We start from the raw sequence: 15,390 nt of genomic DNA, 5'->3' as shown, positions 1-15,390 counted from the left end.
AAGTCGAGACCAAAGTAAAACAGTAAGAAATGCTTGCTTGTCTGGGGAAGATAACATGTCATGCCGGGTTAGTAAACCTACTAAAACTAGTACAACAGACATAAATACATGATTTTTTTTAGAGCTGAAGATGGAAGAACCAGTGACATCATTAAATATGGACAGTCCTTAGTGTGTGGTGGTGATGGATATGACTATTTCTTAACCAATGTTTAGCCATTGAATTGTCATTGTCATGTTTAACTACTAGCACTTGGTTTCTACAAATATTGCACTGGGGATTAAGGAACTAGCTTAGTTTCAGGCGTTTTGGGCAAAACTCCAACTATACTTTGTTGGAGTTATGCCCTAAGTTTGGGATAAAATAGAATAGTTGTTCAAAGTTCAGCCAACTTTCTGGAAAATGGCACTAGTGTCATAACAAGCAGTGGTGGCTGGTACTAAGCATGGCTATGGAGGTACAAGGGGATGTGAAACACATTGGGTATGAGTTTGTAAGCAGAGCCAAAGGGGATGCTTACGTTGGCTAATAATATGTGTGCAATGATGTTTCTTAAGCCACTAAACATTGTTTGCTTTTTAGGGTTTTTTGTGAATGAACATTTTAAAAAAAGGAAAAATTCAACCCACCACAATTGAGCTACAGTCCCTGTATAAAGCAGAGAGGTGAAGGGAACTTAAACAGAGGTGAAATAGGAGGAGTACAACAAAAGATTGTTCCCTGTTGGATCAGGTTTATCTGTTTTATATTCAGTCTGCTGTTCTCCTGCTAAAAATTATTTTGCAACCTAGCAAAAATTAACCCATAAAGACCAAGTGCTAATTTTGTGGCAGTTCCCAAACGAATTTGTCTTTCTATTTAACCTTTCTGAAGTGATTTAGCACCATTTATGACATATTCTGCATTTTTCAATCATGCATTTTCCAATATTTAATTCCCCATAGTTAATTTATATTTAAAAAAAGAAAAAGTGACATTTTAGCAAGGAGAACAATAACTCAATGTAAAAACAATCCTGAATCCTGCGTACTATTAAAACTTTGGATAATTTGCATATATTCATACATCTGAAACTGCACAGTTGTCAAGTGGAACATCTAAACACCTGTCTGCACCAACTTTCCAATTCTTCCTTGAAATTTTATTTCTATTTGAGAGAGCTCCAACAAATCAGCAACACTTTTATTTTCCGCCTTTTTCATGTCAAAACATCTTTTCTTTTTAGTTTCCTGTCCCTCTCACGGTATGCCTTTAACAGCCTTGTTTTGGGTTGAATCTCAACTGTGCATATATAGTGTTATGAGGTGTGACCTATCAACCAAGCACCTCCAATTCATGATCACATAAGGCAGATCATTCAGAACGCCACTTCTCTGAGAATGTCAGTGTTGATGCACGAAGCCCAATGTCAACAAGAAGCAAATGCTGTGTAAAAAATACACAAAGGCCAAGTTTAACTTTTGTCCTTGTTAGAAAAGATGAGTGACTCAAAAAAGGCACAATTAGAAAGTTGAGGCAAATTGATAAAACTGGTTGTATTCTTTTAGTACGACTCACAAACCATCCCTAAGAAATGTGCCTCATGCTGTTACATCATTAAAATCAGATTTTCCTGGTTTGCTCCTGTGGTGAAAGAAAACGTAGCCCACCCAGGAGTAAATAGAATCTCTCTTGTTAGGATTGAAAGTTAGAGAAAAAGATAAATGAGCCTCACAAAGCTGAGGATGTTTCCAGCTGTGCGGTGTCTTCCGATTTTGTTTGCAAAGTGATGCATGGGCTTCACTTTTTGTGCCGTGATCCACTTTTCTTACAAACTACAACATAGACACTTGCATTGTCATTATATCCACATCAGTCAGGGTGGCTATGTCACATAAAATACAGCAAAAATGCGTTCATTTCACCCTACTCAGTCTAAGTGCATATTTCACAGGATAATGAAGCTTTACAATGTTGCAATCATCAGGTTAAATGTTAGAATATGCACCCTCTCTGTCAGGATGATAAATATGTAAATACAGGTAGCTGCTTGTTTGTTGATGCACATATTGTGACTCACTTAACACCACTCAATTTATACGGTGTCTAGTCTTTGTGAAGGACCAACTTATGTAAAAAACAAAAAAGCTGATTTGTGAACCTGTTAGAATCTACAAGTTCACTGGCAACTCATTTTATTTTAAATAAAGAAACTGAAGGGTGTTCACTTTAAAATGAAGTATAATACACACATTTTGATTATACACTTTAGCTGTTATAACCTTAAACACAAGCTCCATTAACATTTACTTACAGATGATTTTCCATGCTTTCCGCAAATAACAAACCTAACAGAACCTGCAATGGGCAAAAATATATCATTAACATTAATGTTAGTGATTGGAAGTGCTTCAGTCTCTGCTTATACCTTGTGATCACAGCATAAACCCCTTGGAGACCATCAATTTGCACCATACATTTTAGAGAATAAACCCCGCTGAAACACTTTCACGCTCCACGCTGAAAACTCTGAAATTGCTGAGAATAAAAGCTAACAGTAGGTGATGAAAACTTTAAAATGAAACGTCTGTGTGTTATTATGTTCATTATAGACCTATATTTTTAGCCAGCCATCTTTTATTCATATTTCAACCGCTACAGTAAGCTGCTTGTATAACCATTTTTCAAGGTGTACTTTGATGTTTAAATGTGTTTCCCTTTAGTTCCTTTAAGGCAGCCATTGATTTTCATCCATTTCGGTACAACATGAAAAACAACTTACAGAAACCTGAGGCCAGTCTCAAGACAGTAATCGATCAGTGGGAACACACAGTTGGATATGTCCAGTCAACCATGTCTCTGATCATCTGAAATTAGTGTATAAACAAACTCTAAAGTAGCTGATAAACTGTGATAAATGACTTAAAGAAATTCTAAGTTGATTTTTCCTCTGTAGCAAAATTAATAGCAGCCTAAGAGGCAGGAAAAGCACATTCAAAGCTCAAAAACGCTGCTCTGTGCTTTAGGCGACTGTCAGTAGTAATGTAACATATAATTGTGTTGGAGTAAATGGACTAAAACATAGACATTTAGTGACTAAAAAGGCCTGAACTTCACTATAATGCAAATAAAGTGTTATCAATAGATGCCTAGGTGCAAACAGCTTGTCATGATTGGGTGGGTGAGTGGGTGCAGGCTAATTACTTAATGTCGAGCTGTGAAGTGGATACCGGGGTGTCAAATGCTCTTCAGGTGAAAATTTTCACAGTTGCTATGTGACATGTGATATTATTTTGTGGTTGCTGAGGGCAATGTGCGAGGGTGGACTACAAATTTATCAGCTGGAGTGTCAAAGAGTATCTACTTAATTTGTATCCACAGTGCACACTATACAACTGGGCTTTTTCCTTTTAATTTCTAATAAAAGCACAATATTTAGAGAATGTTTCAGAAACTTCTCTCAGGTGTAATGTCAGTGACCAGTCGAGATAAGACAGAATGTAATAAGATTCAGTTTTGGTCATTAGGCCAAACATTGGATGAACAAAATATCAAATGACTGATGGATATCAAATGATTAAGTGGGACTGTCTACATGGTCATCTGAGTCAGTTTAATGATTTGTATTTCATTTTGACAACAGGTTACTCTGTGATATTGAGGAGATGTTGCGCAAAAATATTTCTCATAAAAGGAGAGACAGAGAGAAATGGTATTTTAATAAATGACATAAATACAAACACAGAAGACAATATTACAATGGTTTCCAACCTTGTCTGGCTCGTGACCCCATTTTAACATCACAAATGTCTGGCATCCTCAGACATTCAAAACAGAGACATTTTTTCACTAAAATGAATTTGTTTTTGATCATGTAATAGTTTACTATACTATGTTGCAAACAAATGTTAATTTTAGGTGACATTTAGCCTGTAGAATGTATATTATTTGAATTGATAAAGCACTTTGTGACTCTGTCTGTGAAAAGTGCTCTATAAATAAAATTTACTTACTTACTTACTTACTTACTTATTATTATGGACAGAGGCAGTAAAGCCAGGTGTAGATTACTGCACAAAGTGACAATTTGATTTTCCTTGGTCAGGATATGTACAGTCAGTCCAGCTTGGATTTACAAGGCTGATAACACTGGTCAACAACAAATTTATTGTTTAAGTTTTTTGAGCTGATTTAGGATAATTCTGGTGTGCTGAATCCAAAAATCACATTAATTTTGCTCAATCAGGTCAACTTTCTGAACTATGCTACTTATTGGCTTTTTAACATTTTTGCTTACATTTATGGGCATTTTCACATCATATGATACAAAATTCTTTCATATTTCTTGCAATAAACAAGTTCTGAAGATTTTACTCTTGCCAATTTATGATTAATGTTTTTTTTAATATTACAGGTGAATGAAATGGCTTCGACTAGAAGATCTTGCAAAAATAAGCCTGACGTATTCTGCTACATCTGCGGTGAATACATAATAAATAATAAATACATCCTGTTAGAAAATGATTTTTTTTTTTCTCTTAAAACCTATTTTGGGTGAGAACTATATAAAAAATCAACTGATAAAGTCACAAAAATGTAATCAATTTTGTGAGAAGATCAAATTTTTCAAAATCAAATTAGCAAAAAAACCTGACCTGATTGAGAAAAACAGATGTCATTTTTGGATTTGGTGGTGCAAAATGGTCCTAATTCAGTTGAAAAAACCTAGACAACTTGCAAAAAACTTTTTTTTTGTAACCCAGTGTAATTAATATTGAACAAACAAGAACTCAAACTATCAATTATGAAAGAGCTGCAGCATCTGAAACTGACCACAATGAACATTTGAAAGATAAACAGTACCACAGTGCTTCAGTTTCAGTTTCAGATATCCACATATTTTTTATTAGTTTTTTTTTTTTTTTTTTTTCATCGATTACCAGAAGTTTCAGGCAACCCCATTTGAATTCCAAGCGACCCCATGTGGGGCCATGACCTCAAGGTTGAAAAACACTGCATTATTGTCTCATAAATAATAATTACAATGTTGCTAAAGATAAAGTCCTCTGTGTGCACAGTTGCATTCAAAAACATTACTTTTGGCCACAGACACTGGTGGGTTCAATGTCATGCCGTAGAAGGGTTTGAACTCTGTGGTGAAACTTAAAGTGAGCTTCCCCGTTTGTTTTAATCTCCTGTCAAGAACAATGTAAGAGACAAGGCTATAGTAGTAATATTGTTTTGGATTTTTCATTATAGTTTATTTTTATTTAATTTTGACTTTTTTTCTCTAATTCAGTTTATTTTAATTAGTTTTTAGAGCAAGTTTGCTAGTTTTTATTATTATTATTATTATTATTATTATTATTATTTTTGTAACTTAAATCTTGATTGAGTTTTATGGATAATTATAACAATACCCAAAAAAACAAAAGACAAACACACACACACACACACACACACACAAAATAATGAAAAGATAAAAGAAAACAATGTGCCCAGGTAGCAGCAGTCAGTCTATTGATTTTGTGTAAATATATTCCATTTATTCCATTTTTTTTTTTAATCCTGTTGTGGTTCTTGTAGTCTCAGTCTGTGTGTTGGTTTTTCCATTAGAAATATTTCTTCAATTGTGGATATTCACTAGTCCTTTGATAGAATGGTTGCCTTCCCCCAGTTCCTTGTCATAGTTTTTGTTTGCAGCTATTAAGAGTATTTTAACCAAATAAGAGTATTTTAACCAAATACTAAATGCTTAGTTTTAGTTTAATTTTAATATTAATTTTAGTTTTTTCATATCTTTTATCTTCCATGACGTCATATTCAAAGAAATACCATACAGGACTCTGCCGCTTTCTCCCAACTTTAGTCTGTGTTTCCAGGTAGAGTGGGGACGAGAAGACAACTCTAAACGACAAGTGACGAGAAGTGACGGACCGTGAAGAGCCTTATGGTGCTGCCAGCTAAAATTGCTCGAGCGAAATAAATCGATTTCATATCAATCTGACATTGACAAAGATGGGCAAAGGGAATTTTATCCATAATTTATACACATTTAAGTTAGTTATCGTTTTTTTTTTCTTTTAGTTATAGATTTTATTTATTTCAGTTAACAAAAAGGTTTTTTCAATTCTAGTTTTTGTCATTTCGTTAGTTTTTGTTAACGATAATAACCTTGGTAAGAGATGTTCCCTTTTGCAAAATGTTTGTTCCCCTTTTAATGTTGGTTTTAGTTGAGCTGCTCTTTAAGGTGTTTCGACACCAGCAGCCTTCAGTCAGTTTTAGTCAAACTCTAGTTTGTTTTGACTCCTGCTGGAGATCATGTAGAAAGGTGTGAATACAGTGTACACCAGTGTTTTTCAACCTTGGGGTCGGGACCCCACGTGGGGTCACCTGGAATTCATATGGGGTCGCCTGAAATTTCTAATAATTGATTAAAAAAAAGTAAATAAATTTCTAACAAAAACATTTTTTCAATGATTCAATATATATTTCATTATAATTAACACACCACACATTTTTCCTAATAAAAATCAAGTTCAAATAAAATGCAGGATATAACATCTGAGAGGGCATATCTTGATTGACCAGATCATGTAACCGCATGCGTTACTATGCTTCAACCTGCCCGGACACAGTCGAAACTGGACCAAACAGAGAATGGAAAGATTTCTTCACCCGTCTGGCCCTGCTAAGACATCTCCAAGACAAAAATGTCTCTGTTTTGAATGTCTGGGGTCACCAGAAATTTGTGATGTTATAATGGGGTCGCGAGCCAAAAAAGGTTGGGAACCACTGGTGTACATACATGAAGTCTGAAGTAGTTCATTTGCGGTAGGAACATTATCCAATCCATCCTCCAGGTGAATAGGTAAACTATTAACTGTAGTAGCTTGCATAGTAATAGCAGCATAATGAACTGAGGTCCATAACCATGTTTCATTCACATAAATGTTAGCCCAGGACCTTATTCCTGGTTCCAAACATTAGATCAATAAGCATGGTCAATGTTCTCATTCGGTTTGTAGTGATATATTTGGGTTCATGTGGTCTTTTGTACTACATGAAAAGACACCAAACAGAAGAAATCCTCCAACTTGACAAACTCAATAACTGATTCAGAGAACATCAAATGGACTGCAGGTGTGAACAGAGCTTTTGGAAGTGACCCCTTTTTCTTTTTTGGAGCAGATTTTAGTTGCCAAGTTTGGGAGAAAATACTTCATATTTAAGATTGAAGTGCAAAACCAAACAAAAAAAAAATCTAGTGAAACATTTTGACAACTGCATGTATATATTTGGTGTCTTTATATGTGTTAGGGATGTAACATACCTGTGCCAGGTGACCACTGGGTCAGGGGATCCATGGGTGATGCAGGTAAAGGTGACTGATTCCTGATAATCAGCTGTAGCGTTGAAGGACTGCTGGAGCACTGATAACTCTGGAGGCACTGTAGACACAGAGTGGAAAATGACACAATCAGACGAGAGCAACACCAATTCATGAGAGACAATAGGGTTAAACTGGACAAAAAAAGCCAAATCTGATGGCAGATTGAAAGGCATTAAAAATGGAATAAACTGCCCTGTGAGTAGCCTGTTTGCTCTCAGTGAAAATGCTACTTGTGCTGTAATCCCATGGGGATTTTAAACAACACTGTGACCCAGCTTTGGTGAAAGCACAAGAGAGCACAGCACAGTGACGTGAGACCATAATACTATTGTGTGATGCCGAAATGCTCTAAATCCATATAAACAATGGCAAGGCGGAAAATGTGTTGTAACATCAAGAACAACTGTACCATCAATGAAAATCAGAGCCTTTCTCTTGGGAATAAACTATTTAAACCTTGTCATGTGCTGGAGATGGAGCTATTGTCAAAACAGTGCTGCTTGAATCCTGGCATCATAAGAGCGGTGGTTTAACATGTGAAGTCAGAATGTGTTTTCTGAGATATGTGTATATTTTTAGTACCGCATTTAAGAACCGAACTGACGATATGGGTGTTTGACACCACTTGAATTTGCTTCAATGCTTAAGCTCATGTAACAGATGTGACAAAAATCCAAGATTTTCTATGTCTCGTCTAAATATTCACTGGTTAGAAATGCATATGAAATCATGCTGAAACATGTTGTACATGTCAAATTCCATTCAACATCCATAAAAGTGAATGTTAAACACTTAAAGCTGTAGTGCTTTTTTGGTGTCATTGAAGGGGGGTAGAAAACATGATTGACAGATGTAATTGTGTGACTCCACTGCTCAACACAGGAACTCAGATAAGTGTCTTCTTTCTTCCATAGTAGCATGACATTGGATCATAGTCATCCATCTTTATATTAAATCTTTTCATTTGGACTGAGAGGAGAGAGTTGTGGAGGCATTTTAAAGTTCTGTCGTTTTGTCCAGTTTCAGCTCCTGCAAATTCAGTTGTGTATATCAATCAATCAATCAATCAATCAATCAATCAATCAGTCAATTTTTATTACTACAGTGCCAAATCATAACAAAAGTTATTTCATGACACTTTACATACAGAGCCAGTTGGAACCAGACTCTGAAGCCAATTTACAGAAACCCAACAGAATCCTCCAGGAGCAAACACTTGTGACTGGTGACAGTGAAAACCTTCCTTTTAACAGGCAGAAACCTCGAGCAGACCCTGAGTCCTATATTATGTACCTATTTGTGTACCTACAGAGTGTAACACAATTATTTAAAATCAATTTTTTTCTTTGGAAGACTAAATATATGGCAACAACTAGCTTTTTATCATGTTTATAAGAGAGAACAAAAAGTTATAGTGCAAAAACTACATATTTTATTGGAAAAGAATAAACAAAAAACTAAAAACTAACAAAAACCAGGAGGATACACCAACATAATGCCAGATAAAATACTCTTGAGTCATCCCTTTATGAGTTATGGTGTTGTACATGTGTGACTGAACACAGAAAAGGAAAGACTAAGTGGTTTAACAGAGGTTCAGACCTGGTTTTTATTTAGTTATTTATTTATTTATTTATTTTTTGGTGGAAAAATTTTGTTAAAAAGAGCTAAAATGAAACACTGACCTCCAGTCCTTGATAGTATTAATATTATTAACTATTAATATTTGCTGTCTTCTTAAGAAGAACCAGACAATCAAATCCAACTCCTGAATTGCACAGATATTCTTCTGAATTAAATCACATTTTCTTTCATCAAATTCTGTCAAGTTACACTGCATCACAGCCAGGTTAGAATCGGATTGAACAGCTGGAGGAGTTGCTTTATATTTTATATTTATTTTCATAGTATCAGATTGTGGGTTATGTGGCAGAGCAAGTTCCTAATGCAGATAAACAACCATGTAAACCGGTCTCTTAAAAAAACCTGTACGACTTGTTAGTTTTTTGATGAACAGTGGGATCAATAAACAGCAGTGATTTGGACGACTTTATCAGGAGTATATGGCGAGTGCTGTCAGAGCGTGAAGAATGTTGCTGCCATCCAATCAGCTGAGGACTGTCATCTTGTCAGGGAGGAGAACATGCCTACTCTTTTCTCCGTCTGACTTCTGTGGTGACAAGGGAATGACAGCTTTATGGCACAAGCATGTTTATAAGGTGTCTCAGGCCACTTCTGAAGTCTGTATGCACACATTGTTTGTGCTTCCACCACAACAACTCTAATGCAGCTATTTCCAGTCATAATTATGCATGGTTGCGACAGCTGATTGGAGCACTGGAACATTCACTCCTCTGTCCGCGCAATAATGAATAAATGAGAATGACACTTACAAACAGGCAGGAGTCAAACAAGTGCACCACCAAATCACCTGAGGCGACTGTGACAACAAATGTCCCTGCTGCACCTATGTCTAATCAGCATGAGGAAGAAATACTATTGTTTGGTCCACTGCAACAAGTACGTTATTGATAAAATGAGACAAAAATAAACAGAAACAGTCCCTTTTTGACAGGACAAAAAAAGAACAGCTATACAATAGAATGCCTCTGTTTTATTTCAAAGCTACTGTATTTTCACATTGCATAATTATGGAAATAATGAAGCCGAGGAGATTAACACCAGGTCTACTTTAAATGCAAATGTCTTTGATCATTATGTAGATAGCACATTGACATAGAGATACATGTTAATATTAGTAATGTTTGTGCTCAATTATAAAAAATAAATCAATAAATATATATATATACATATATATGAATTTAACAAGACAACGGAACAGAAAAAACCTGTTCCACACTGAAGACAGTACAGTTTTTGGTGTCTTTGAATACTCAGTCAAACACCATACATCGCCACACACAATTAACAGGCCACTCCATTTGTCCAGACCTTCACCTAGTTGAAAACCACTGGAATGTGATCAAGAGGAAGATGGATGTTCACAAGCCACAAAACAAAGGCAGGAATGGAGCCAGGAGTGGCACAAAACACCAGCAGCAGTGTTAAAAAATGGCACAGTGTATGTTAAGAAGCATGGAAACTGGGATCAGAAATCCAAACACTGTTTTCTGAACCCTTCCTAAGCTGAAACATTAGAATTATGTTGCTCAGAGGTGAATAGAAATGAGTTTTCTTTGGGTTATTTGAGTTCTGAAAATACTGCATTTTTTGGTTTGTAATCATGAATACCAGTAAGACAAATCCACAACAAAATAATCAAATTTGATGTTAATGTTTAATATTAAATCAGTGTGCTATGTTGTAACCATCACAGGCACAAACTGCAGCAGTAATGATACTAGTATTTATCCAGTTCTGTGTACAGTATGTCATGTAAACTTCAAATCCTTAATATAATCACAATCAGGAAACACCTCACAACCGTTTTAATATAAACATTTAAGTCATTTCCTTAAAAAAAAATATTAACTGAAATGACTTTAGTGTTAATTTGTAGTGTGAAATAAATGCTTTGCCACTGTTTAACAGCTCAACAACATATAAACTAGATTCACTTGAATATTTAAACCTGATATTTTACCTTCTCGAGTATTTTAATGTGACCATTTGTCATATTTGCAACAATATATCTATAAAGCAGAACTGCATCATTAATGAAAATGCAATCTCAGTATGTGCAAATAAACAGAATCATAATTTAAAGGTGCAATGTATGTGGAGTGATATGTGGAGGAAAAAAAAAACTCTAAAAACACAATACTTTTTTTTATTGTACTGTAAGTTTTGTATTTTGTCATTATGTAGAGGTTTAAGTTTTCATGTTTGAGCAAAATTACACATTTCAGAATTGTCAGTAACCTTTAAATTTTCCTTGATAACTAAGCAAATAGACAAATTACAGTATTTTGCACATTAATTACACTCTAATTAATTTCTTTAAAGTAAAATGTTACATACTATGGCTTTGATTTTTTTCCCCAGTACTGCATATTTTAAGAGAAAAATTAATGTCTAGAAAATGATAGAGCTTTGGGCCACATTGCTAGCTGATCAAAACCCTCTCTCTTGCGTCACATGTCCTGTCTCCTTGATCTTCATTTCAGTGTCGTCAGTGAGTGACTCCTGGTTTTAATCTCACGTAAATGCACAGCTAATGCTCGGGCCGTTTCCCTGTCAACAAAGCCCATACAAGATAGCTGATGCACAAAACAAACACTAGACACGTTCATTCTGTGCTTTTCCGGGAGGAGGATAGATTGCTTTTGAGCTGATTTCATCACCCTTCACAGACCATTTCAAATGTAGATGAAGATTGGAGATAGATTTAAGCATTATAACACATACAAAGATCTGCGACTGAAAATAAAGGGTGGTTTGTGCTTGAATTTTGGTGTTTAACGCTCGCTTTCTAAAAACATACTTACTAAACAGATGCTGCGTGGAATATGTGCCACTGTAACTGGCAGCTGCAGTGACCTTTTTTTTCACACCATGTGATTTTGTCAGCTTAAAAAAAAAGGCCATTTTGTGGGAAATTGAAGGCTAACTGTTCCAAAATTGTGAACTGACTGTATTTAGTGTGTGTTCCTGAAAGGTAATGAATTGAATTTGTCTTCCAAGTGATGTCATCTAGGGGACATTTATTTCATGGTGATCTAAAAAGAAACAAGGATGAACATTAAAAAAGTACATATGTGGCTCATTGTCTCATTAAAATGCTGTTGAGACAAAACAGTTTTGGAGTCAGAGAAAAAAAACAAAAAACAAAAACAATTCAATATTCTGTGGATAATGAATAGAGGATTATAATGAAAACAAAACATCATCGCCGATACCTAATGAACCAAACACTGCAGTGTATTGTAGTGTTCCTTAAAAGATCAATTACACTAACCAAACAAGTGTGCATTAAAGTGTAAGTAAAAAGGCCTTTATGGTACAACTAGATTCCACTGTGTCTGATCATATATGACTGCTGTCTCAAAGCGTCTATTTATCTTTCATTTAATGCTATGTATGAAAAATTTGATTTCTTTTTTTTTTTTCATTTTTTCTGTACAAAACACACATGCACACAGTCTCACACACACATCAAGGTGCAGAGAGCTTTTCAGGGATAAAAACAGCCTAAGCAATAATCAGACATCATGAGTCCTTTCCAATAGCATTGATTCAGAGACTGAGAGGAGCAAGCATCTGCCTGACATGATAACCATTGATTTCCACGCCAATACATCTCCATTCTCCAGTGTCCCTCTCTTCCTATGCGATATACTCCCACATCAGTGAGCCATGCTGAAACAGGCCTGTTAATGAGACACACTGCCAAGCAGAAAGACTTCAAAAGAGCATATCAGCAACAGGCTTTAAGCGTCCAAAAAGAATCTGGCAAGCTTTATGAATTCTTCATGTATTAGTCATATCCTTGAAACTTCAGAGGCTTGTTGAAGATAATGTGAGGTTTACAGACATCCCCACAAGCATGAGTGTCCACTCCAAACATACTTCTAGATACAAACTTGCCTGGACACTTTTAAATGAATTCATGACTTCTTTTTGGTACGAACGGGCTTCAATGAGGTGAATATTTACCATGTAAGGAACTTGGAAAATGTTTTTGGGAAATGTCATAACCTTATTACACCCACACCCAACTAGAAATGCAGAGGATCATGAAGGTGCTTAATTAAGATCTATGCTGCCTTTAACAAGACAAAATCAAACTGGTTCCTCTGTAATTAGGAATGCATTGTAAAGCAGCAAACACTGCTTTACAGTCCCTTCCTGAAAATCCATACTGTTATGACTGATTTCACTGCATAATAATTTAAGGAATCTTGAAGGACACAGGCAGTGATTTAAGCTGACAGCTGAAAAGCGGTAAATTGCGGGTATAGAGGGCGGCTGAGCGAACCGACAATTAAGAGGATGAGTCTGTGGTAAAAGCATGGGAAATCAGGAAGTTCCATTTTGCATCACCACCCTCTACCATAGAAAGAAATTGCAGCTACAGTGGTCTGCAAAGGGAGAAAAGTGGATATGAGTAATCATCAGACATGATTTCACTGCAAAAAAAAGCTACAGTCTAAACTAAAGGTATTATGTTAGCCTTTCCTAAAGACACAACTCTATCTGGTGTGGATGCCACACAGAGGATGAGGACTGTGTTTGTCCAGTTAAAATATGTCACATTTCATGATATTCCCCTCAACATGCAGGGATGAAATATTACATCATGTCACAACATGAAGGACAAAACTGTTCATAATAACCTGAATAAATGGTGGATGAGTCACAGAGAGCGAAGCAGGGCAACCAGACACCTGAGCTACTGAACATCATATATAAAATTATTAAACCACCCCTTGTTTTCTTCAATTTCTTGTTCATTTTAATGCCTGGTACAACTAAAGGTACATTTGTTTGGACAAATATAATGATAACAACAAAAAAAAAGCTCATAAAAGTTTAATTTCAGAGCTGATATCTAGCCATTTTCCATATTTTCCTGATAATAACTAAAACCAATGCAATTCTTACATCAATAGCTATGGCACTGTACTGCCAAAAACAGTGCTTTTAGGCATTCCATGTTTTCTTTTCTGCCTGTTTTGGTCACATGATACACACAGGAGTTAGTACTTGATTGCATAACCATTGTTTTTGATAACTTTTGATGATCTAATAATGTTTTCTGTGACTGTAAACACTTAGCCGATCCTAATTTTATTATGGTACTTGTAAAAATAATTAATTAACAGATAATAAGGACTGAGTTGAGCAACTACAACAACAAATATACTTCACTGTTAACTGTAGCGTCATCTTTTTGTTTAAAATCTAGATTACAATCACTGATAAGAAACTTGTAGTTTAAGGTTAATTAATGCTTAATATAAGTTTAATAGGTAACATTTACTCACATGTTTATGTGCAGTTTATATTGAAGGCTATGTTGTGCATTTGTTGATTTTAGCTAACACTGTTTCTAATCTAATTGTCGCTACTATTATTGCACATTGTTGCTTTGATTAGAAGAGAAACATTGGAGAAAAATCGACCCAAGTCGGTAATAGAAATACTGGTTATATAGATGAATGTAAGAAACTGAGACATTTGTGAACTCAGAAATGGAGTTAGAGTACTGCAAACAACTGATCAGCTGTGGAATGACATGGTCTAACAAAAGAACATAACCTATGGGGGAGCTACGAAGAGGTTGAGTGTGTCCTCAAACTTGCAGGGCTGGTGGCTTGAACCTCAGTGTTTTATCACTACAGCTGGTGTGTGTAGAAAGATGGCCTTTCAGTAAAGGTTAGCATGTTCAAGGTTCAATGTTTTCCTGTAGTAGCTAAGAAGCCACTGTGCTTTCATGTACCGCCACCGTGTCTGCGTTGATATTTATTTGTCCCTAAATGTCAGTAAAAGACTGAAAATGAATGAATGGGATATCTAACTCTAACTTTAACAATGCATTGCTCTGAGTTCAGATCTGGTACCTGCAAGAATCATAGTTAATCAGTAAGTAGTTCTTTGCTCGTGAATGCATTTAGTATGTATAGTTTGTATTGGTCTTAAAGCAACAAAAAGCTTAGTAAAGGCTTAAATTGACTCTTGATACAAAGTTAAAATCAGTAAATGTGTTTGTAACACATTATTAAACATTTATATGAAACTCAGGGCATTTATTAATGCCATTAAGCAGTTAGGTTTTTTATAGGTGCTCATAAATACATTATAAACTACCAATAAGCATGCTTATGATGTTATTATTAACCATTTATATTGTAATACTGGAAAGTCTGTGTGTGTGTGTGTGTGTGTGTGTATTTGCACAGGTCTGAAAAATTGAGATGTTTCAACTGACCAATTTGGTACCTCCAGTGGAAGAATAGTCCCATCTTCACATTAAATATCTCTGCAAGTTGGTAGGACCAATATTTTTGGAGGTATTAGTCATTTTGGAATACAAAAGCCTCACAATCACGTTGCT

General features: G+C 35.5%; 1 protein-coding gene across 1 annotated transcript in view; it reads right to left on the bottom strand.

Annotated features, from left to right (window-relative positions):
• Positions 1-15,390, bottom strand: part of LOC115435660 (neural cell adhesion molecule 2-like) — a 410,900-nt gene that overhangs the window by 106,463 nt on the left and 289,047 nt on the right. Inside the window, 1 exon segment of the mRNA XM_030158227.1 lies at positions 7,314-7,431. Within this exon segment, the coding sequence (XP_030014087.1) occupies positions 7,314-7,431 (118 nt within the window).

The sequence above is a fragment of the Sphaeramia orbicularis genome, chromosome 2 (genome assembly GCF_902148855.1).
Source record: "Sphaeramia orbicularis chromosome 2, fSphaOr1.1, whole genome shotgun sequence".
In the NCBI taxonomy this organism is placed as follows: Eukaryota; Metazoa; Chordata; class Actinopteri; order Kurtiformes; family Apogonidae; genus Sphaeramia; species Sphaeramia orbicularis.
Note: the sequence above shows the minus strand (reverse complement) of the source record. Positions and strands in the feature narration are given on the sequence as shown.